Source organism: Mustela nivalis, assembly GCF_964662115.1.
Source record: "Mustela nivalis genome assembly, chromosome: 5".
NCBI lineage: Eukaryota > Metazoa > Chordata > Mammalia > Carnivora > Mustelidae > Mustela > Mustela nivalis.
Window position 1 is genome coordinate 72,473,396 of NC_139024.1, and position 25,458 is coordinate 72,498,853.

The following is a 25,458-nucleotide window of genomic DNA, read 5'->3' on the forward strand; positions in this document are numbered from 1 at the left end:
CGCCGTCATCTTCTTTCCTTCTCCTCCTCCTCCTCCTCCTTCTTCTTCAGTAGGCTCCATCCCCAGTATGATGCCTAACACTGGGCTTAAAATCAGAACCCTGAGATCGAGATCTTATCTTAGATCAAGAGTCAGACACTTAACTGACAGAGGGGCCCTGGGAGCCCCTGCTCCATTTTACATTCTACCAGCAAAGGAGGGTTCAATTTAACAACATCTTTGCCAACCCTTATTGCTTATCTTTTTTGGTATAGTTGTCCTATTGAGCATTAAGCAGTATGTCATTGTGGCTTAAATTTGTGTTTCCCTAATAATGTTGAGCATCTTTTCCTGTGCTTTTTTCATTCACTTTCTTCTTTTGTGTAAATATCTATTCAATTTATTTTTCACTTAAATTGGATTATTTGTCTACTTATTTCTGGGTTCTAATTTAAACTCTATTTACTCCGGGGGTTCCTGGGTTGCTTAGTCCGTTAAGCGTCCAACTCTTGGTGAGTTCAGGGTGGTGAGTTCAAGCCCTACATTGTGCTTAAACTCTTTTAAAAAACTCTAAACTATATATATTCTGGATATACTTTTTTTATTAGATGTATGATTTGTAATGTTTTCTGTGTTGCTTGCCTTTCACTTTCTTTATGATGTCCTCTGTAATGCAAAAGATTTTTATTTTGATGAAGTCCAATTTATGAATGTTTTTCTTTTATCACATATGCTTTTGGTGTCACTTCTAAGAAATCTCTGCTTAACCTACAGGAAAATCACTCCACTGTTTTTCTAAGAGTTTTACAAGTTTTAGCGATTACATTCAGGCCTATAATCTATTTTGAGTTAACTTTTGTGTATGTTGTAAGTTAGGCATCTAAATTTATCTTTTTGCACATAGATCTCCTATGGTCCCAGCACCATTTCTTGGAAAAGACTATCCTTTCCCCACTGAAATGCCTTTATCCATTGTACTTCTATTTCTTTTTGTACTTTTTTTCTTAAAAAAAAAAATACCATTGAATGTCAAACTTTCCTTTTAAATTCAGTGTTGTCTCAAGACACACTCACTGTGTAACTAGTTCGTAGTCCCTCTAACTGCTTGCTTTCAGATCCAAAGCTATCTCACAACTTGATACACACAGGTCCAATCCAACATTTGATGGCCGGTAGACATTTATCTAGTTCTGGGCTATTCGGAAGGAATATGAGAAAGTCTACTATGGCAGCACTCAGGCATGCTGACTATGGGGAAAAGTTGAATCTTAGAAAAATATTCTTTTCTTTATCAGTAGTGTGTGAAAACCAACAAACCCCAATTTGGGTGTTCCCAAGGCTTTTCTGCCTGTGGTTCTACCCAGGAAGCCCTGGATTGTAAAAGAGCCTATCTCATGATTCATTGCACAATTAATCATCTAGCTCCTTCCCTGCTTGGCTCCTACTTGTATTGGAGAATTGTAGTTCTGATAACCTGAGAGCTGCTAATTGCAAATCAGCCAGGCCCTTTCTCCAGATACATGATAAAACAGTATCTGTGCAATATTTATGCATGTATTAGAGAGAGAAAGTAGGGCTGGGACATAGAAGTGTTGGCTGCCCAAGTGGTTTGCTTTTTGATAACTTTATTGAGGCACATTTTGCATGTCATATACTTAACCCTTTCCACCTATACACTTCAGTGATCTCTGAGCAAATTTTCCATGGCAGGCAATTACTACAATAAATTAATTTTAGAACATTTTCATTACCTTATAAGATCCCTCATGCCTACTTACTGTTAATCCCCATTTCTTCCCTCCTTCTTGCTACTCCAGGCCCACTAATCTACTTCTTCTACCTATTGATTTGCCTTTTCTGGACATTTCATGTAAGTGGAATCATACAGTATGTGTCTATTATGTCTAGCTTCTTTCACCTAATATAGTGTTTTTGAGGCTCATCCATGTCATGTCATATATCAGTAGTTCATTTCTTCTTTTTAAAATTGCTCAATAGTATAGTATTGTATGGATACCATATTTTATTTATCCATATTTATCCATTCACCAGTAGATGCACATTTGGGTTGTTCCCAGTTTTGAGCTATTAGGAATAATGCTTCTATTATATTCTTCTATATGTATTCTATTTTATATCTAATAATGCTTCTAGAATATTCTTGTGTACAACCTTATGTGAATGTAGGTTTTCATTCCTCTTGGGTATTTACCTAAAAGTGGAATTGCTGAGTCATATGGTAAATTTGTGTTTAACATTTTAAGAATTAGGGGTGTTTGGTTTTGTTTGGTCTGTGTTTCCATTTCTGCTGTTTCAGACAGTAAAGATTATGTATAAGATACATTATGTTTCTTCATTGAATTCCATTGATACTGCTATTAAGGGAAATTTTTCTTGATTCTGGAAAATGCTTGACTGTTAACTTTGGTTTCCAGTGTTACTGCATCTATATTTGTATCTTTGCCTTCAAGCGTATTTAAATAGGGAGAAAGTGATAGCTCCATATTTTATTAGCCCCATATTCTATTTGACTAACAATGTAAATGGCAATTTTTCTTTAAAATATAATACCTTAGGAAATGAACCTGATTCATCTGTGACTACTTTCCATAACTTCCTTAATATATGGAATATTTTATTTTTATACCACTTGTATCTCAAGCTCTTATATTCATGTGTGTATTTCCATCAGGTAATTATTTATTATTTATAAAGGCATTACTATATGCATAGCTGTTAAGTTGCTCTCGTGTCTAAAAAAGATGCGTGTATACATGTGTATATTCTTGAGCATTATAGCAAAGGACTAAGCAAATTCATTTACCCTAGAAAATGGTACTTCTTTTTGTTCAAATTAGAATTTCAGAAATTTAGTGATTGTCCATTTATTCCAAAATTACTTAGAAATGGACTGACTCATTTGGTCAAATACAATACACTTCCAAAGGACATTACAATACCTCTTAATATGAAGTAAAATCATTGTAAGGGTTCAATAAACGTGTTCTCTAATGATATCTGTAATAGATTTTAGGTTATGTGTTTGATCTATAGACAGAAGTTACAGAGATTCTGTTTGGCCTTGTGTTTTAGAATTCACTGAGCACTGTTTACAATATGCTGAAATGCCTTCCAGGACCAAGCACACATACGTATATACACATGCATGCTCCAAGACATATATACAAATATTCACATATACACCCAGACATGTGCACAGACTCATACTCATTTGTTCAGTGAATGGGAACGTACATGTACAAATAAAACATACTCCATGGATGTGTTATTTCATTTTAAAAGCTTGGGTTCAGTTCTTTGCCATTTTAAATATACTATGTAATTTTTTTAATTAAACCAATTACTATGGAGGGCACATATTGTGTGGAGCACTGGGTGTGGTGCATAAGCGTGAATTTTGGAACACTGAAAAAAATTAAATTAAATAAATTAAATAAAAATTTAAATTTAAATTAATTAATTAATTAAATGATATCAATTTGAAGGAAAAAAAACCAATTACTTCTTCCCCAACTTTCTCTATTTTTAAAAACGGAAAAGAGCCAGTTCCTCAGGAATAGTTATTACTGAAATTAACCATGGAAACAGATTTTTTTCCAATCCATTTAAGATTTGCAGAGAAAATATTCTATAATCATTCTTTATTCATGATTTTTACTTACTTGGTATATGATAGAGACTGCAAGATTGTGAATGTCCTGGTTTATTCATCAATGTTTTCATAAATTTGTTACAGCAAGTTAACTCAGTCTTCCTTCTTATGTCATTTGTTTCAAGTAATTTCAATTATGTCTCTAGTAGACACCTATTGTACACTAAAGAATGTCTAAGCAAAAACAAAAAAACAAAACAAAGCAAAAATTGAGCAGAAACCTCCTCAGTAGCAATCAAGAAAGATACAGGCAAAGACAGAACAAAAAATCAAAATGATGCCAACATAAGAGAGTGCTAAAAACCCCACACTAATAAGATGAAATTTAATATGAATAAATGTGATGTCCTATGATGTGATTTTTTAAAATGTACACAAATACATTTTGTGTTTATACAGAATATATACAGAAATATATTCATAGCTATTTACACAAAAAGAGGCTTAGGGAGTTTAGTTGACCCAAAGCTAGATATGAGACCATGTCATATAATAAATGCTTATAAAACTGGGGAGTGTGGATGTATACATATATCCTGAAGAAGAAGAAATTGCCATATGTGTATATATATATGTATATATGGGCTGAAGAAGAAAATACTTGACATGTGATTGCTCTCTTCCAATGTTTGGAGGGATTTAATATAGAAGAAAAGATAGACTTTTTTTAAAAAAAGATTTTATTTGTTTGACAGAGAGAGAGGGAACACAAGCTGGGGGAGTAGGAGTGGGAAAAGCAGGCTCCCTGCTCAGTGGGGAGCCTGATATGGGACTCCATCCCAGGATGCTGGGATCATGACCTGAGCTGAAGGCAGAAGCTTAACAACTGAGCCACCCAGGCACCCAGAAGATAAGATAGATTTATTATTTGAATCACTTTAATTTTTTTTTAAAGTAGTCTCCATGCCCAGCATGGGGCCCAACACAGGGCTTAAACTCACGACTCTGAGATCAAGACCCTATCTGAGATCAAGAGTTGGACACCCAACTGTCTGAACCACTCAAGTGCCCCACTGTGAGTCATTTTTAACTTTAAGTGGATTCAGGATCGAAATACAGACATTTTATCCATTAGAGCCATGTGTAAAGGGATTGGCTTGCCTGCCTCATGTGGGAACAAGCTTCTGGAAAAGCACCGGCAGAGACTAGGTAGTATACAAAGGATTCCTGTAGGGTGCTGAATGGAAGATTGGTTTTCTTAGCACCTTCCACATACGTGACCTTAGCAGTCCAGGGCAGAGTTTGAACATTTTACTGTCACTAGGGGCCAACCGATTATATAAATGAAGGAACTTCTTTGTGTAAGACTGATGGGGCAAATTCAATATTGTATGTCTCAATATTTAGTTCCAACCCAAGGATGTCATGCCATAATCAGGACCTAACGTTACCAGGTCTTCCCATTTTTCAAGTGAAGCTGGAAATCTTGATTTTTAGAATGTAAATTGTCCACATTTTAAAAATTGGCAACAATTCCAAAAATGTTAAAACACAACTATGGGCTATAACTTTTTAACCTAGTCTAGGAATTATTCCAGGAACTAACAACTACTCCTTTTCAGTACATTTCAGAAATGACTGAGTACTCTGACCTTTAAAATTTTATCACAGAATATCTTAAATGTATGTATAATTGTATAAAGAATCATTTTAAAGTACCTAAATACTCACCCCTCAGGATCCTGGCACGCCAATGGTATTTAAAGCGTATTTCTTCCAAGATTCTGAACTTAGTACAAAAACTTCTGTATTAATAAGGTAGAAGCTTGTTGAGACACAATATAAAAAAGACCGGACAAATCATCATTTCAGTTTATAAATGCTGGCTGCAGTATATTTTTTCCTACTTTGGTTCGGCGTAGAAAAAGGCCATAAGGCACTGCTATCGCTGTTCAGCCATAATTTTCTAAATGCATTTTAGTTGCTAAATGCAATGGCACCTAGAATTCAGTTCATTAACTAGAGCAAATTAGAAGGGAATAGAAAGCTCTGTATTTGCTCATGAAATTCATAGCATAGTGAGGATATATTTATTGCGGATAAAGGGTCTAAGGCATAAAATAATTTTTTTTAAAGATTTTATTTATTTATTTGACAGACCGAGATCATCAGTAGGCAGAGAGGCAGGCAGAGAGAGAGAGCAGAAGCAGGCTCCCTGCTCACACCCTGCTGGATGTGGAGCTATATCCCAGGACCCTGGGATCATGACCTGAGCCGAAGGCAGAGGCTTTAACCCACTGAGCCACCCAGGTGCCCCCATAAAATAATTTTTAACAATTACTTCAAAATTCATTAACCAGGTTTTCAGACTTAAAGAAGTAAGTCTAACTGAGAGAGCTTCCCCTTGTTTGGGTGAAACTTTCTGAGACATTTGCATGTTATTTGCATGACACAAATAACAGAGAAGCACTTACTATGTTGTCTTTGCTTTTTTAAAGCAAGATGGTCTTACTTTGGGATCCATTTATTATCAGTAGTTTGGAAAACCTACTAAAAACCTATACACTACTCCAAAAGAGGATTCTACAATGACATGAGAATTTCTTGTATTAGAAACTCTCTTGCCAGTAACCTTGAGCCCCTTGAGGGTCCTGGAGTAGTTTGGAGAATACCGAGACTAATTCTCCCTGAGGATCTTGTTTTGATCATATGGTATGAATCACACAATAGAAAGCAGGCAGTTACTCATTTCATGCCCAACTTGGGGCCTGAACTCATGACCCTGAGATTAATAGTTGAGTGCTCTCCCAACTAAGCCAGTCAGGTGCTCCATTTGGGTCCTAACTTTTTTTTTTTTTTAAAGATTTTATTTATTTATTTGACAGAGAGAGATCACAAATAGGCAGAGAGGCATGCAGAGAGAGAGGAGGAAGCAGGCTCCCGGCTGAGCAGAGAGCCTGATGCGGGACTTGATCCCAGGACCCTGAGATCATGACCCGAGCCGAAGGCATCGGCTTAACCCACTGAGCCACCCAGGCGCCCCTGGGTCCTAACTTTAAAGAGATATTCTTCACAGATAATTTATAAGACCCAACTATTACAACTTCAACTCCAGCTTCCTCACTATGTCACTTCCTCTGGTCCTATAGTATAACAACAACCCATTAATAAGAAGAGCCTCCATTTTTTTTTCTCTTTTTTTTTTCTCTCTCTGATATCCCATGGTCTTTAAGATCTCTTAAATTTTCTGGGGTGAAGTTGAATATTTTGCTGTTCAAGTTTTTGGCTTACCTGAATTTCACTGTACTAATCATGGAAAGTGAGTTCCAGCATAAAAACACTTATGCACTATTAGCAAGCTGTTCTCCATGCTGTCCTTTTCCAAAGTTGGGTCTTTTTAACTAATGATCAGTAGAAATTTGAAAAATCTAATCCTACGTTACAGTTGAGGATTTTCTGAGTACAGCTTCCTTTAAATTCTTTATGTTTCACTTCGGAAACATAAGTAGAAAGTCATAAAATTAAAGTTATTTTTATTCCTCTGCCTGGGAAATTCACAGAAACAAAAGGACAATTGAAATTTGATAAACTAAAGGTGGAACTGACATATAAATAAGAAACCTATATCTAGGGAAACACTGTAAATGTGTATACATCACTTCTTCCTGAAAAGGAAGAATAAAAGCTAAGTTCAGGTGTGTTAACTTCAAAAATGTGCTGAGCCAGACCCTGTAATAAGCCTGACTGTTAGGATGAACTTTATTAGCTGTTAACTCATATCACACCTTTGGTGCTAACTGAACACCTACTTTTATTAAAAGAAACATCTGCAATCTGGAACTGGAAGGTGAGCCTTTATAATAATTTATTTAAAGCTCAGTTTTATTAAAAAATATTTTATGGAATCAAAATATTGACAAAGGCAGGAGAAAAATAGGAACAAGGAAAATACATTGAACTTTATTTTTTTCTTATGTTTGAGAACCTCCTTTAACTCTTTTTCTTGATCTTTTACATGAGTCTTTCGCTTTTCTGGAATTTTGAATAGGAGATTTTTTTTCCCCATAAATATCACCTGGAGCTTTTTCAATTCCAATGATGATAAATATTTGGTAAATGTATCAGCTTTAGCTGTGTAACAAAGCATCCCACAATTTAATGGCTTAAAACAATAATTATCTATTTACTTAATTCTTTGTTCCTCTATATGGATTATTTTGGTCTTAATTGGGTCCCTGCATTTATTTTTGGTCAGTAACAGCTGACAATCAAGTCTCTGTATCTGGAAGTTTGCTGGCTATTGTCTAGGACAATGGGAGTAACTAGGCCATGTGACTCTTTCTACCTAGCAGGCTATCCTAGACTTGTCATATGAGGCAGCCTGTGTCCAAGAGAGAGTGAGCACAAGTGTGCCAGATCCTTGAGGGTAGTGTCAGAACTAGCATGTCACCTCTGCTACCACACTTTACTCCTACCACATTTTATTGTTGAAAGCAAGTCAAAGGGCCAGCCCTTTTTAAAGAGGCACAGAAATAGACTCTGCCTCTTAATGGGGCATATTGCAAATGGCCTACCTATTGGGAGGGGGAAAATACAACCAGTTTTGTGAAGAATCTCACTGTGGAAAGACTTAATCACTAAAAAAAGGAAGGAAGAATATTGAGGGTAGAGCAAAGGCCCCTATTTGGAGCACGCTTGGCATGTTTGAGGAACCACAGGGATGTCTGTGACACGAGCACAAGGAAAACGGGGTGCATGTGGTGACAGATGAGGCACAAAAGCTTGTTGGAGATGGGGGGTGGCAGACTAGTCAGGCAGGAGAGCAGTGGTTCTCAGAGGCATTGTGTGTAATGTATATAATCCTGCATTGTGCTCACCCTACAAATTCTGAAACAAATGCCTGGGCCTAACCCCAGAATCTGTTTTAATTGGTCTGGGTTGAAGCCTGATGCAATCTTTAGAAGACATTACCAGGATAAATGCAGTGTGTGATCAAGGTCTCCTAGGCCTTCGTAAAGTGTGGCTCTGATTCTGAATGAGACAACCAGCTGTGGGACGATTTTGCACAGAACGGCATGACCTGATCATCCTAGCCTGCCTCCTTCACCCTCATTCCCTTTGGCCCCCCAAGATCATGTCTTTATATAAAACTTGGGATCCTGCTTCCCTCTTTTAAGGGAGAGAGTGGAGAATGGTCATGAGGAGGATCTCTGGGTGCCAGCCCCTGATCTGGGACTCTCTCTGGTAGGTGTCAAGGATACCATAGGAGGGAAGGAGGAAGATTCTAGAGCCTCTCCTGTTTCCCTTCAAAATGGGTTGAAGCCTGTCTTAATCCATTCGAGCCACTATAACAAAACACATACTGGGTAGCTTATAAATTTCTTATAACAGAAATTTATTTCTCACAGTTCCTGGAGCCTAGAAGTCTGAGATCAGACTTGTGCCCTTGTGGTCAGGTGAGGACCCTCTTTCAGGCTGCAGACTTGTATCCTCGCTAGGCAGAAAGGCTGGGGAGCGCTCTAGGTAGGTCTCTTTTGGTAAGGGCACTCATCCCATCCTGAGAGTTCCACCCTTATGACCTAAGCACGTCCCAGAGACCCTACCTCCAAATACCATCATCACATTGACCATGAGGATTTCAACCTATGAATACGGAGGGTGGGGTAGGACAGACACATTCAGACTGCCCCAGAGCCAGAGCCAGAGTCCCTGCATCTTGGTTTTCCTCCAGTCTTCCACTGGAAATCCCCATGCCTCTTTCCCAACATTGCTGGAAATTTAGAGGATGAGTGTGGGTGTGTATGTCACTGCTGGTGAGCCCTATGTTGAAAATAGAAAAAACATATTGCTTGTGTGTAATGTATGTAAACTAGGGCCCCAAGCCCAGGCAGCAGTGGTGTGACAGCGTAGAGAACATGCGCAGGGATAATCCTGCCCTGTATGTTTCTTCCTTTGGTGTAACACTGTAATGTAATTATTCAGAACAAGAACGCTGAAGCTGGAAAAATTAGACCCTGATTCTAACACTTATTAGCTGAATGATTTATCCTTGGAGTGCTTCAGATAATTGGTGTCAACCTCCTAAGTCTGTTGTAAGATCAAATGAGTAGTTACATGTTAAAAGATTAGAAATGTGCATGACGCACAGTGAGTGCTCAGTAAATCCTAGATATGAATACAGCTATAGTTTCCTTCTTGATTTCATCACTGTACAAATGGTTCTCTTCAATTTTAGCAAAAATGTAGGAAGCTTTCATACATATCATGTCTTTCAGTACCATTTTAGACAGGTTTTTCTCTGTTTAATTGCTGAAAACATAAAGATGCTACATATTAAGAAATAGACCAGATTTCAGTTGAGGAGGGGGGGAAAGGCAGTCTCAAAATATTTTTAGAACATGAACAATCCATTTTCTATCATTGCTGTGCAAGCATGTGTTTTTTCGGAAAAACCTTCTAATTCCTGGCCTTCCTATGGATGAAAAAGATTAGCAGCCTCCTTGGGACTAGTTGAGCCTGGGAAAGAAAAGAATTAAGATGTGGACAAGACAATGCTTCCAACACTTTTATCTAGAGAGCCATCTGAAAAGCCTACTTTGAAAACGAAGATGAAAATGTGAGATTTAGTTCTGGTATCCCAAACAGCTTTCCTGAACTCGTGCCTGAATTCTTCCCTGGATTTCATGCGTGGAGGTGGAACAGGATGATAGGGTGGGGAGTTGCTGAAGGGAATTTACACTCACAAGAAAGAGACTGGACTTATGGGGCGCCTCAGTTGTTCTGTCATTTAGGCATCTGCCTTGGCCTCAGGTCATGATCCCGGGATCCCAGGATGGAGCCCCACATTGGTCTCTCCGCTCAGCGGAGAGTCTACTTTTCCCTCTCTCTTTCCTTCTCTCAAATAAAATCTTGAAAAAAAAAAAAGAGAGAGAGAGAGAGTGGACTTATATTAGTTCTCCAACTTTCTCTACCCAAATGAGTCTTGTCTTTGTTTTATTAGAGTCAGAAAGTTAATAAAAGCTTACGGGAATATGAAAAGATGATTAAATATTTATCGAACATTTAAACGTGATACTTGAAGGTACTTGAGTTAGAAGCGCCTTACAGGCAATTTACCTTTCTTCAAGGAGAAATCTTTTTTCAGAGCTTTGGGTTTGACACCTCACTTGAGTGATATTCAAATAAAAGTAAAATAGAAAATGCCTCTTAGGAAAGGATGGCCTGATTTCAGCCTTTCTCCGATATTAATTTAGAGGGCTCATTTTAACATTGCCCACAGGATAAAGTCTAAATTTCTCAGCTCCACAAGCTGACCTCAGTGCTTTATAAGTGTCTCCTTCTCCCTGAGCTCTGTAGTGTCTCTACCACCATTACTTTTTTTTTTTTAATTTTTTATTTCTTTGCAGTGTAACAGTATTCATTGTTTTTGCACCACACCCAGTGCTCCATGCAATCTGTGCCCTTTCTAATACTCACCACCTGGTTCCCCCAACCTCCCATCCCTTGCCCCTTCAAAACCCTCAGGTTGTTTTTCAGAGTCCATAGTCTCTCATGGTTCACCTCCCCTTCCAATTTCCCTCAATTCCCTTCTCCTCTCTATCTCCCCTTGTCTTCCATGTTATTTGTTATGCTCCACAAATAAGTGAAACCATATGATAATCGACTCTCTCTGCTTGACTTATTTCACTCAGCATAATCTCTTCCAGTCCTGTCCATGTTGCTACAAAAGTTGGGTATTCATCCTTTCTGATGGAGGCATAATACTCCATAGTGTATATGGACCACATCTTCCTTATCCATTCGTCTGTTGAAGGGCATCTTGGTTCTTTCCACAGTTTGGCGACCATGGCCATTGCTGCTATAAACATTGGGCTACAGATGGCCCTTCTTTTCACTACAACTGTATCTTTGGGGTAAATACCCAGGAGTGCAATTGCAGGGTCATAGGGAAGCTCTATTTTTAATTTCTTGAGGAATCTCCACACTGCTTTCCAAAGTGGCTGCACCAACTTGCATTCCCACCAACAGTGTAAGAGGGTTCCCCTTTCTCCACATCCTCTCCAACATATGTTGTTTCCTGTCTTGCTAATTTTGGCCATTCTAACTGATGTAAGGTGGTATCTCAATGTGGTTTTAATTTGAATCTCCCTGATGGCTAGTGATGATGAACATTTTTTCATGTGTCTGATAGCCATTTGTATGTCTTCATTGGAGAAGTATCTGTTCATATCTTCTGCCCATTTTTTGATATGATTATCTGTTTTATGTGTGTTGAGTTTGAGGAGTTCTTTATAGATCCTGGATATCAACCTTTTGTCTGTACTGTCATTTGCAAATATCTCCTCCCATTCCGTGGGTTGCCTCTTTGTTTCGTTGACTGTTTCCTTTGCTGTGCAGAAGCTTTTGATCTTGGTGAAGTCCCAAAAGTTCATTTTAGCTTTTGTTTCCTTTGCTTTTGGAGAAATATCTTGAAAGAAGTTGCTGTGGCTGATATCCAAGAGGTTATTGCCTATGTTCTCCTCTAGGATTCTGATGGATTCCTGTCTCACATTGAGGTCTTTTATCAATTTCGAGTTTATCTTTGTGTATGGTGTAAGAGAGTGGTCGAGTTTCATTCTTCTACATATAGCTGTCCAGTTTTACCAGCACCATTTATTGAAGAGACTGTCTTTTTTCCACTGTTTTGTCAAAGATTATTTGACCATAGAGTTGAGGGTCCATATCTGGGCTCTCTACTCTGTTCCACTGGTCTATGTGTCTGTTTTTAAGCCAGTACCATGCTGTCTTGGTGATCACAGCTTTGTAGTAAAGCTTGAAATCAGGTAACGTGATGCCACCAGTTTTATTTTTGTTTTTCAACATTTCCTTAGCAATTTGGGGTCTCTTCTGATTCCATACAAATTTTAGGATTATTTGTTCCAGCTCTTTGAAAACTACGGGTGGAATTTTGATCGGAATGGCATTAAAAGTATAGATTGCTCTATACATTTTAACAATGTTTATTCTTCTGATCCAAGAGGATGGAATGGTTTTTCCATCTTTTTGTGTCTTTTTCAATTTCTTTCATGAGTGTTCTGTTGTTGACTGATGTTGTTGTCTGTTGCTCTTGCTAGGACTTCTAATACTATGTTGAACAAGAGTGGTGAGAGTGGGCATCCTTTTCGTGTTCCTGATCTCAATGGGAAGGCTGCAAGCTTTTTCCCATTGAGGATGATATTTGCTATGGGTCTTTCATAGATAGATTTTATGAAGTTCAGGAATGTGCCCTTTATCCCTATACTTTGAAGCGTTTTAATCAGGAACGGATGCTGGATTTTGTCAAATGCTTTTTCTGCATCAGTTGAGAGGACCATGTGGCTCTTCTCTCTTCTCTTATTGATTTGTTCTATCACATTGATTGTTTTGCAAATGTTGAACCATCCTCGTAACCCAGGGATGAATCCCACCTGATCATGGTGGATAATCTTTTTAAATGTGTTGTTGGATCCTGTTTGCTAGGATCTTGTTGAGAATCTTAGCATCCATATTCATCAGTGATATTGGTCTGAAATTCTCCTTTTTGGTAGGGTCTTTGCCTGGTTTGGGGATCAGGGTCATGCTGGCTTCATAAAAAGAGTCTGGAAGTTTTCCTTCTGCTTCAATTCTTTGAAACAGCTTCAGTAGAATAGGTGTTATTTCTTCTTTGAAAGTTTGGTAGAATTCCCCAGGGAATCCATCAGGTCCTGGGCTCTTGTTTTTTGGGAGGTTTTTGATCACTGCTTCAATCTCGTTGCTAGATATCGGTCTATTCGGGTTGTCAATATCTTCCTGGTTCAATTTTGGGAGTTTATGGTTTTCTAGGAATGCAATCATTTCATCTAGGTTGCTTAGCTTATTGGCATATAACTGTTGATAATAACTTCTGATGATTGTTTCTACTTCCTTGGTGTTAGTTGTGATCTCTCTGTTTTCATTCATAATTTTATTAATTTGGGCTTTCTCTCTTTTCTTTTGGATTAGTGTGGCCAATGGTTTATCGATCTTATTGACTCCATTACTTCTTGTCTGAAGTCAGTGAGTCTGTAAGGGCCCACCTATTCCCCTGAGTCCTTGCTTTTTCTTTTATTTGTTTTTACTTTTGTCGAGATTTTGTACAGCCTTCAAAGATCAGCCACCTCAGATGATTTCCTCTCATCTCTCAGGATCTGGAATCATAGTTGCCTCTTCGTCCTCTGAATCTTTTGTTTGTTCTTCATCCATTGCTCTTCGTTAATTAGTTTTAGCTAATTATCTACATCCTCTTACCCACTGTAAACAGTTAGATCTTTGGTGGGGAGGAGAGTAAGTCACATTTGTATAACCAGAGAGTATAGTATCTATGGCAGAACTGAACAAATATTTATGGAATGAATGAAAAACAAAGGCCCACTGAAAAAAGCTCTCAGAATCTTAGAGCCTACTTTCCCTCATTTCCCTTGCATGATGTCCCTTTACCTTGTGGCCATTTGGACTTCTACTTTTGCATCTATGTATTTCTTCTATGACAATCTGATTATGGAAATTTTTTGCTTGCCACAATCTTATTCAGTATCCTTCGAGATCTGATTCATGCCATCAGCATCATTTGTTCTCCTCAAATTTTGTTACAGACCTGCTAAATTGTGTCCCAGAAATGTTTTTTTTTTTTTTTTTACATGGAAGGCTTTGTTTTTCCCTTTCCCCTCTTCTCTATCTTCAACTGGCTGACTCTTCATCCACCAGATTCAACATAAGATGTTACTTCTCTCTGGAAATTTTCCCTAGCTCCCCATACCATCTCCAGTTCCAGACTGGCTTAAGCCTTTCTCCTTTATGACCTAGTATATAAAGATAAAAAATACTTGGGTCAAAACCTGATCCTGCTACTTACTTAACTGTAATTTTAGACCAGCCCTTCTCAAACTTTATCATACATCAGAATCACCTGAAGAGCTTGTTAAATCTAAGTGGTGTTTTAAGGGTGCCTGGGTGTGACTCAGATGACTACATGTCTTCCTTTTGGGCTTCCAGCTCAGCAGGGAGTCTGCTTCTCCCTCTCCCTCTACTCTCTGCTCATGCACTCTCTCTCTGTCTCTCTCTCTCAAATGAATAAATAAAATATTTTAAGAATTAATTGAGATAATATATGTAAAGTGTTAGAGATGAATTAGTGTTCAATCATTGCCAGTTACTATTGTTTTTACATTATCATTGCTTTCATCACAGTTTTAAATTGCTGACTGAATAGACCCTTTGCCTAGTAAATTAGGAAACTCATAATGAGCAGTGACTCTGCTGGTTTTATTATTACTGTATCACAGGTGCCATATAAAGTACATTAGTTAGCAGTAAATGAACATATAATAAGTACACTGAAAATAAAAGCATTCAGTAAATATTTAATAAAATGAATTTGGGTGCTTTGTAGGCAGCTTCTAAACAGACTGTTTCGGGATCCCCTAGTTCAGCTTGCTATTTTGGGGGGTTTCCTTGGGGCTGCTTTTGTTGATTGGTTCCCAAACCACTTTTGGTTATGGCAAAGCAGTCCTCACAGCCTTTGTTTCTAAGATTATACAAGCAACATAGAGAACATCTTTACTTCTGTGGAGAAGTAGAAATAAATAAGCCCACAGGCCATTCATTTGGCTCTAGTCTGAGTTTCATAGTGAATGAAAGCAGTTGCAACAATGTATTTCCCTGCCTTCTGGACCTGACCATATGCCTGCATTTAACATGGGATATGGGTTAGAAATTAACATGGGGAACCTCCGCCCCTTACTAAGGCTCCCAGAGCGCCGCGTTCCGCTCACTGGCCGCGCGTCCCACCCAGCCAATCGTCCCTGCTGTGCCTCGGGCCAAGGTTTCAACAGACCTCACCAAAATGCCATCTCAAATGGAACATGCCATGGAAATCATGATGTTCACATTTCACAAGTTTGCTGGTGAAAAAGGCTACTTAACAAAGGAGGACCTGCGAGTACTCATGGAAAAGGAGTTCCCTGGATTTTTGGAAAATCAGAAAGACCCTCTGGTCGTGGACAAAATAATGAAGGACCTCGACCAGTGCCGAGATGGCAAAGTGGGCTTCCAGAGCTTCTTCTCACTAATCGCAGGGCTCACCATTGCATGCAATGACTATTTTGTAGTACACATGAAGCAGAAGGGAAAGAAATAGGCGATATTGAGCACCACTCCTACCCAATGAGAGTTCTTCCGAAGGGTCTCTTAAGGAATCTGTCACACAGCTTCCCTCTGTATAAAGGATTCCATTGGCAGTTGGGGACCCTCAGAAAATTTACAAATAAAATCCAACCCCCATTTGAGAAGCAGAGAAAGAAAAGTCAGATAAGCTTTTGATTTTTATATTGTTTGCATCCTCTTGCCCTCAATAAACAAATTCCTTTTTTAGTTAAAAAAAAAAAAAAAAAAAAAGAAATTAACATGGGGAAAATGCAGCGTGGAGTTCTTTGCAGATGTATGAAGCCTCCATTCCTGCTTTTACATTCAGTCTACACCCCCATCTTCCTCTTTGACCCCAGAACCTCGTATTTTCTGAATATAGTCATATTGAATATGTTTCGTTAGTTCAGTAAATATTTTTTTCCAATAGCTGCCCTGTGCCAAGTACTATTCTGATGGTGGTAATACCACAGTAAGACAAAGCACTGCTTCACAGAACCTAAAGCCTGGCATTTCCCAGCTTGTATGATAATTGTTTGCTTCTCTGTCTCCCACGGTATATTGTGAGCTTCCTGATGATGTCCGCACAGTTTAATTGATATTTGGATATTACATTCAATATGAGGTATGTGGTAGGTATTCATAAATATGGATTAGTATTCATACAGAGAGACGCTCTGTATTATTTTGCTTACAAAGTATTGTTTGTCAGGGCACCTGGGTGGCTCAGTTGGTTAAGCAGCTGCCTTCGGCTTAGGTCATAATCCTGGAGTCCTGGGATCGAGTCTCACATCGGGCTCCCTGCTCAGGAGGATGTCTGCTTCTCCCTCTGACTTCTCCCTTCTCATGCTCTCTCTCCTCATGCTCTCTCTCTCTCAAATAAATAAATAAAATAAAAATAAATCTTTAAAAAAAAAGTGTTGTTTGTCTGAATTTCAATTAGGGCCAACCAGTACATAACAATACAGATTTCTAGCTTCTCTAGAAAAAGCCCACATTTCTGTATGACACCAATAAGCTGCAGATAATTCCCTCACAGCCCATTCCTTAGACAGAGCCTGTCCTCTCCAGTTCACCGTAACAATTCCCTACTGTATTACATCATATGCATGTGTAGGGGCATTGTATTGTCTGCAGAGATGTGTGGTGAGGAAAGAGCAAAATTCTTCAAATTCTCCATAAATCCCCTGAAAGTTTGTCTTTACAAGCTTATGAAAACCTGCCTTCAGGGGCACCTGGGTGGCTCAGTGGGTTAAAGCCTCTGCCTTCGGCTCAGGTCATGATCCCAGTGTCCTGGGATCGAGCTCCACATCCAGATTTCTGCTCAGCAGGGAGCCTGCTTCCTCCTCTCTCTCTGCCTGCCTCTCCACCTACTTGTGATCTCTGTCAAATAAATAAATAAAATATTTAAAAAAAGAAAAAACCTGCCTTCAACTGGAAATACCCTATTCCTTTTTGTTCTTTGGTGAGAGGAAAGCTAACAAGGGTTTGCGTTTGTTTGGAATAGGTGGTATATTGGGTCATCGGTCTAAATTTTATCCAAGTTGTTTTCTGCAGTTTCACAGGGGGTTTCCTTAAATTATTTAGATGGTTGCCACTTACTCATCTACTGAGAAGTGTATCCCAGTCCTAGGTAAAAATACATGAAATTCCATCTGGTTTGGATTTTTTTTTCTTCTGGATGATGATTGAACTAACACAATTTATTTGGTTTGGTTTTGTCATATGACAGTAGACACTTTTGAGACCATAAAATGGAGTTAAAATGATAGTTTACCAAACTAAATATGTTTGTGCTTTGTTTCAGCTATCCTTAAAAAGAAGAGGAAGCAAAGATCTGCCAAAATCTGAAAAAAAGACTCAACAGACTCCCACAGAGGTATGTGGAAATAAAATTTCAACTCGTGTATCAAACACTTCTAAATGTATATAAGAATAAGCTACATCTATAAGTGGACATAGTAGCCAGATACACTCATGCAAAAAAAAAATTTTTTTTAATTATGCTTCTCCATTCTGTAGCTGTAGATAGAGGCAGTATAAAGCTCTCAGTGTCTTTGCTTATAAAGCTAACACTAACAAACCTATTATTGCTTAAAATGTTATTAGTACCTTAGGTGTTGCTATGTTTGACAACTCTACGCACAGTGCTAATCATCTTCATTCATAATTAATAAGGTCAAGAGAATGGCTGTTCCTATAGCATCAGGAGTAAGTAGAGAAAGGAATGTTGTAGGAAGGGGTGGGAGAAGCTTGTGATGAGAAGGCCGTAGAAGAAGGAATTCTCTATGCCAGTGATTGGGGAAGCAAAAGAAAGGAAATGAATAAAAATAAAACTTAAGGGATGTACTAAGAGAAGCCTGGAGGTGCTGATAGATGTAATGGAGGAGATTTTAAAACTCTAGAGGAAGTATTTGGGGTCAGAAATGACATGGCTCTCCATAAAAATTGGCTACTTATTGACTTTTGCATGCATCAGTTGGAATTGCATATTACAGCATACTTTTTTATATTATTACAATTTGTATTCTCATTAGATAATAATTTTAACTAAAGCGATATTGAAATATCCAAAATTTGGAAAAGTTGATGTCAATTTTTTTAAAAACACAACTTATTAAATTTATTTTAAAAGATTTATTTATTTATTCATTTTAGAGAGAGAGCATACAAGTGGGGAGAGGGGCAGAGGGAGAGAATCTTAACTAGCCTCCCAGCTGAACACGGAGCTGAGTGCAGGGTTCCATCCCACAACCCAGGAGATCATGCCCCGAGCTGAAACCAAGAGTCAGATGACTCAACCGACTGAGCCACCCAGGCATCTCATAAAACACAGCATCTTGAATGTTTATCTTCCCTTTTCTTCTCTCTCTCTGCTCTGTCCTTGGTTAACTTTTTTCCTGGTCCTGGCACAGAGTATCAAGAAGGGTCAGCAGTTCCATAGTCCCAAAGAGTCTCAGAGCCAGGGCCTTACTCCATTTTATATCTTTCTCGTTGTGTTACTAAGTTCAAAGATGCTCTGTCACTGTAGCTGTCTCACTCTGCCTTTGCCCTGACTGTAGCCACCTTCTCTACATACTGTGCTACGGGTCATCTCCCTTGTTGCCGTCAATTCTCTTCTCCACCTCACTGATGGAGAAGGGACTGTATTCTCCCTGTTCTAAAATTTAAAGTCAGCTTTAATCAGCAGTTTATTTCTTCTAAAACTCACATTTGGCCTATTTTTTTACTTCCTATGTTAAAGTTTACTTATTTCTGCAACAATACTCTTATCCAGGAACATCTAAGAGTTTGTTTGTAGCTCCCTCAATGCGCCTGTGGGCACCTTTCTGTAAAAGACATCCACACCTTTCGTGGGTTTCCCAGTGGGACCTGGGACCTTACAACAATCAAGAAACACTGCGGTCTACCCGTTTTTATTTCGTGGCGCAAACACCTGGGAAATTTTAAGTGTGCTGTTGTGGCCATTAAAGTCCCTGCTAGTGTTTCCAGTTCATTTATTTTCAGAGATTATTACCTGTAGTTTTTCAAAAACCACCCCAGTGGATTGAGCAGGACTGTCTTGGATGGGAGATCTCAATTATAAAGTAGTCCGCAGATGATTCTATTACTCAGTCAAGGTTGAGGACCATCGATTCTTAGATTACTGCCAGCCTCCCATTCTACTGTTTGCATATTCATCTCCCATACTTGGCCAGGGTGGATTGTCATCATGGGTCATGTTATGCAGCTTTGACTTGTCAGTGTCTAGTGTCTGATACTACAACGTGTTCAGTATGCGCTTTTGAATAGTCTCATGTCTCCTTTATCTAGATTGAGCCACAAGAAATTGCCAGCATGCTGTGATTTTGACCTATGCAAATGACAATTCCATATGGCTCAACCTACTATTATTTGTACGGCTTCATACTTCATTTTTATTTGCTTCACCTTCTTCGATGTATGATTTACTCGTTCCTTCAGCACCACAGTGACTTTATGTACTGAGAAATGGTATCACACACAGTTAAGGGCAGTGACATGCCAGCTGTATGGCCTTAGATGACTTACTTATTCTTTCTATGTCTTTGTTTCTTCATCTGTAAAAGGGGATCATAATAAAGAGTGGTAGGAGTTAAATGAGTTTAAACCATGCAATTCATTAGGAATGTTATTTAACATCTAGTAGTGGCTCAGTCAAAGCTGGGGTCAACTCAGCCCAGGTGGCCCCTCATCGTCCTAATGCTCCCCTTCTTCACATGTCATTCATATCTTCTTAAGAGTGAGTCTTTACACAAAAATAAGAGACCACTTGCTTCACATGTCAAAGCACTGTAATGTTTCTTGCCTAGCATTAACTGTGGACAATAGGAGCAAGCAGGTACTGCCCAGACACTGTCAACCAGGCACTTCCCATACCATCTCGGATTTAATGTTTTCAGCATTTATACACAGTATTTCCATGCTCAGCTGTAAATGCAGCTACAATACTTAGTTTACAGGCTGTGCATGCAGGGCACACTGGCTTACAGGTTCTTAAGTTCGTGGCATTGTAGAAACTATCACACTTTGTATACTGAAAAGATTTTATTTTATTTTATTTTTAAGATTTTATTTATTTATTTGACAGAAAGAAACACAGTGAGAGAGGGAACACAAGCAGGAGGAGTAGGAGAGGGAGAAGGAGGCTTCCCGCTGATCAGGGAGCCCAACGTGGGGCTTGATCCTAGGACCCTGGGATCATGACCAGGGCTGAAGGCAGACGCATAATGACTGAGCCACCAGGCACCCTGAAAAGATTTCTTTTTAAGCGAATACAAAATAATTACTATGTTGCCCATCATTTTCTCCTTCCCTCTTAGGGACTCTCTTACATGTAGTATATGTCCAAGTCTTAAAATAAGGTTTATGTTTTCATTCCTTTAAGGCAGGGGAGTTTACATATACCCAAATCAGGTAGCCTTCCCTTGCTAAAACATTAAACGTTATGTTTGCTTAATGTAGCCTAGTGAAGTGTGATTCTGCTCCAGTCTGTGACTTAGACCACATCCAGTGCTATTTTGGTTGGATTCAAACTGCAGTATTTTACTAACACTTTTTTTTTTTTTTAACTAGCAAATAAAGTCCTAGACTTGCGATCAAGGAGTACTACCATACTCAACCTAACTTCCTAGTCTCCCCTACTCTTACTTTCTAACAAAGCATAGCTTATGTAAAAGCATATTGGACTAGCTTATTGCTGGTCACCTTTCTATTCAAGCATTGTTTCTTTCTTTCTTTTTTTTTTTTTTAAGATTTTATTTATTTATTTGCCAGAGAGAGAAAGAAAGAGAGAGAGAGTGAGCACAGGCAGGCAGAGTGGCAGCAGAGGCAGAGGGAGAGCAGGCTCCCCGCCGAGCAAGGAGCCCGATGTGGGACTCGATCCCAGGACGCTGGGATCGTGACCTGAGTCGAAGGCAGCCGCTTAACCGACTGAGCCACCCAGGCATCCCCAAGCATTGTTTCTAATTCCTTCATGATATTTGACTCTCTTGCCCACCCGCCACACCTTGAGCCATGTCTTATGTGTCTCTTTTTCTTTTCTTCTCTTCGGTTCCTTTCAGAACTGCTCTCATAGCTTCAACCATCACCTCTATACATCTCATTCTCCTGTTCCTCCCCTTTGCACCTGAACTCTCTACAGGGCCAGAGGTGTAATCTTTGTAATCTTGGGCCCGAGAGTTCACTTGCCTTTAATAGATGTTTCCGCTAGATACCCCTCCACTGACACACCTCGAAGACAGCATTTTAATACGCTTAGACCCATCTTCTTCACACCTCCTCCTCTTTGTTCATTCTCTTTCCCTGTCATTAGCAGCACCATCCAGTAACCAGGGTTTTCTTTGAGTCTTCTGCTGATTCGATAGTAAATATTGTTCTGTGTCCTTGGTTTCATACTCACCGAACTGGTTTCATACTCACCCAACCTATAGTCTCTTGTAGAACAGCTTCTCTCTTACCTTGTGAAATAGTTTCACGTCAAATCTTTCTGTGATTTACACTGTCATCCTTCTCAATCACTGTGCTCCGGGGAATTCTCTCATCTCTTCTCCCTGTGCTTCTGTCCTTTCTTCTATACCCCTTCTAGAGGGAAGTATACAAACCAACACATCCGATTTCTTTTCTTTTACCCCATTGTCCTACTTTCCTTCTCTTGTGCTGCTTTTCTAGAGGCAACACGAACAGTGGAAAGAAGTAAGAGTTTTGGAATCAGTCTGGTTACAGATGTGCTGTCACTTATTAACTTGTGCTCTACAGGTTAACCAACCTTTCTGAACCTCATCTGCCTATAAAGTAGAACTAGATCCTTATAGGGCTAATGTCAGGGCATAATGATATAAAGAATGTGATGGTCAGGCTCTGTGCACTCATCAGCTCTCAACCCTTCCATATTAATTCTCATTAGCAGAAAGGAGGACAGGAGACCTGTGCTCTCCTTGTTCTACATCTCTTCCATCTCAAAGGCTCTGGGCCATATTTAATGAGCATCTCTGGCAGAAGCTCATTATTCCGACCTTCACTACCAGTGGTTGCTGCTACTTTACCACAATTCATTTCAAACACAACTGACTCGTTGCTGGGCAAAGAAGGCGTTTTTATTTCCATTTTAAAAATGAGAAGGGGCACCTGGGTGGCTCAGTCCATTAAGCATTTGCCTTCGGCTCATGTCATGATCTCAGGGTGCTGGGATCCTCATAGGACACCCTGCTCAACGGAGAGCCTGCCTCTTCCTCTCTCTCTGCCCCTTCCCACCCTCCACTCATGCTCTCTTTCTCTGCCTCTCTCAAATAAATAAATAAAATCTTTTATAAAAAACGTATTTAAAAACGAGGAAAACAAAATCACAGAAGTTACGCAGTTGACCCAAAGTACATACTTAAAAGCAGATGTGGGGAAATTATCCTCAGGAAATGTGTCCTTAGGCATAATAATGTACTTTGATATTAGTTAGCTCTCAGCAAGTTGATTTCCAATTTTAGTTTGTTTGTACTTTTCAATTTAGTCAGTGATTAGTGTTTGCAAGTTGCCTAAGAATTGTGAGAAGAGCTTCCATAAGATCTACTCCATCATCCATTTACCGGGCAGAACCAATTTTATTCGTTTTAGACTGATGAGGAATATATCCTTTTTTTTAATTTTTTAAGATTATTTATTTACTTATTTGATAGAGATTACAAATAGGCAGAGAGGCAGATGGGGGGGGGGGAGCAGGCTCCCTGCTGAGCAGAGAGCCCGATTTGGGGCTCAATCCCAGGACCTTGAGATCATGACCTGAGCTGAAGGCAGAGGCTTAACCCACAGAGCCACCCAGATGCCCCCTTATTTTTAAAATGATTATGAAATACTTGCCAGTTTCTCCTCGGAGGAGCCATTACAGTGTTAAATTTTCCTTACTTTAAATAAGGTCTTTAAGTAATCAATTTTGCCTTGAATGAAGATGGAGGAGAGAAGACTTTCTTTGCTCCTTCAGAGTGACCATGAGCCTTTGAGTCAGACAGAACTGAATTCAAATTTCACCTTTGTTTTTTGCCACATATTAGCTCTGTAACCTTGAAAAAGTTATGGAGTATCTTTAAACCAGGTATTTTAGTATCTATTACTAAGTTCACTCTAAACATTAAATTAGGTCAGATGGATAAAGAACTTTCCAGAAATTGGCCGAGAGTCCATGCTCGGTAAGGGGCAGTGAGTACATGGCATGTGTTCCATCCAGGGAATAGGTTTCACATTTATTATAGTCAGGGGAATTCAAATCATGTAAAAAACAAAACATGCAAAAGGAATGTTGTTGAAATGACAACCCCACAGTTGTGCTCAGTTACAAGAGATGATAGTCTCTGAATAGTGATGACCATAGTGTTTCTCTTTTTATATTTCTTTCTCTTTATTGTTTCCAGGATGTGATATTGTCCTCGTCTTTTATCCACCAAATAATTTAAATGATTTGTAGAAAACATACAGCGTCTACTTATCTGGGTCTCATTAAATCTTAATTATAAGGAAAAGGCAACTACTTTTGCAGGTGTGCTTTGTGTGTGTGCTTTCGACTTACATAAAAGTAACCTCCTCTCCTCTGCCCCTCTTTTTCCCAAACGAGGAGGACAGTGAGGATCTGAAATGCCAGCTGCAGTTCGCGAAGGAAGAAGCTGCTCTGATGAGGAAGAAGATGGCCAAGATCGACAAAGAGAAGGACCGATTCGAACACGAGCTTCAGAAGTACAGATCCTTTTATGGGGATCTGGACAGTCCTTTGCCCAAAGGAGAAGCCGGGGGGCCTCCCAGCACCAGGGAGGCTGAGCTCAAGCTGCGGCTGAGGCTCGTGGAGGAAGAAGCCAACATCCTGGGCAGGAAGATCGTGGAACTGGAGGTGGAGAACAGAGGCCTGAAGGCAGAACTCGACGACCTGAGAGGGGACGACTTCAACGGCTCGGCCAACCCGCTCATGAGGGAGCAGAGCGAATCCCTGTCGGAGCTGCGGCAGCACCTGCAGCTGGTGGAGGATGAGACGGAACTGCTGCGGCGGAACGTGGCGGACCTGGAGGAGCAGAACAAGCGCATCACGGCGGAGCTCAACAAGTACAAGTACAAGTCGGGCGGCCACGAGAGCGCGCGACACCACGACAGCGCCAAGACCGAGGCCCTGCAAGAGGAGCTGAAGGCGGCGCGCCTGCAGATCAACGAGCTCAGCGGCAAGGTCATGCAGCTGCAGTACGAGAACCGCGTGCTTATGTCCAACATGCAGCGCTACGACCTGGCCTCGCACCTGGGCATCCGCGGCAGCCCGCGCGACAGCGACGCCGAGAGCGACGCGGGCAAGAAGGAGAGCGACGACGACTCGCGGCCGCCTCACCGCAAGCGCGAGGGGCCCATCGGCGGCGAGAGCGACTCGGAGGAGGTGCGGAACATCCGCTGCCTGACGCCCACCCGCTCCTTCTACCCCACGCCCGGGCCCTGGCCCAAGAGCTTTTCCGACCGGCAGCAGATGAAGGACATCCGCTCGGAGGCCGAGCGCCTGGGCAAGACCATCGACCGGCTCATCGCCGACACTAGCACCATCATCACCGAGGCGCGCATCTACGTGGCCAACGGGGACCTGTTCGGACTGATGGATGAGGAGGACGACGGCAGCCGCATCCGGGAGCACGAGCTGCTCTACCGCATCAACGCGCAGATGAAAGCCTTCCGCAAGGAGCTGCAGACCTTCATCGACCGCCTCGAGGTGCCCAAGTCTGCGGACGACCGCGGCGCCGAGGAGCCCATATCCGTGAGTCAGGTACAGTTCTGCCTATTGCGAGCCACGGCGATGGCCAGGCTGGTCCGCGGATTCGTGCTCCCCGCTGGGGCGTCTCCGCGCACCGACCTCCACGCCCCGCTTCAGGGTCCCCGCGCAGAGCCTCACTGGGCTTCGTAGCCCCACAGCACACGTGTTCTCTCACACTGTCCTTCTTCAGGCCTCGGGTTTTCGGAACCCGCTTAGTAACTCCCTCCCCTCTGTTTTGGTTAAAAAGGAAATTTACACACATCCCCACCATCAGTTTTTGTGTAAAGATTAAAGGATCTTAAACATATATTATTATGTGTCGATATGTTCAGTATTACTCGACCGATTCTGATGGATCAGGCTGTAAGAAGATCCCAAATGGGAATCTTTAATTATGTATTTGCAGGTT

General features: G+C 40.3%; 1 protein-coding gene and 1 pseudogene across 6 annotated transcripts in view; both read left to right on the forward strand.

The window, feature by feature from the left end:
* The window catches only part of MTCL3 (MTCL family member 3), a 48,202-nt gene that overhangs the window by 21,436 nt on the left and 1,308 nt on the right, over nt 1–25,458 (forward strand). For 2 of the 5 annotated variants that reach the window (XM_082729867.1, XM_082729868.1), the window contains exons 5-6: nt 17,577–17,648; nt 23,886–25,323. In XM_082729867.1, coding sequence (XP_082585993.1) covers nt 17,577–17,648; nt 23,886–25,199 — 1,386 coding nt within the window. In that variant the 3' untranslated portion in view covers nt 25,200–25,323. Of the gene's footprint in view, nt 1–17,576; nt 17,649–23,885; nt 25,324–25,458 lie in introns of those variants that run through there. The other 3 variants (XM_082729869.1, XM_082729871.1, XM_082729870.1) reach the window with 3 other exon arrangements.
* Nucleotides 15,358–16,025, forward strand: LOC309864439 (protein S100-A10 pseudogene; annotated as a pseudogene). Its single transcript has one exon. The product of its transcript is annotated as a protein S100-A10 pseudogene (transcript).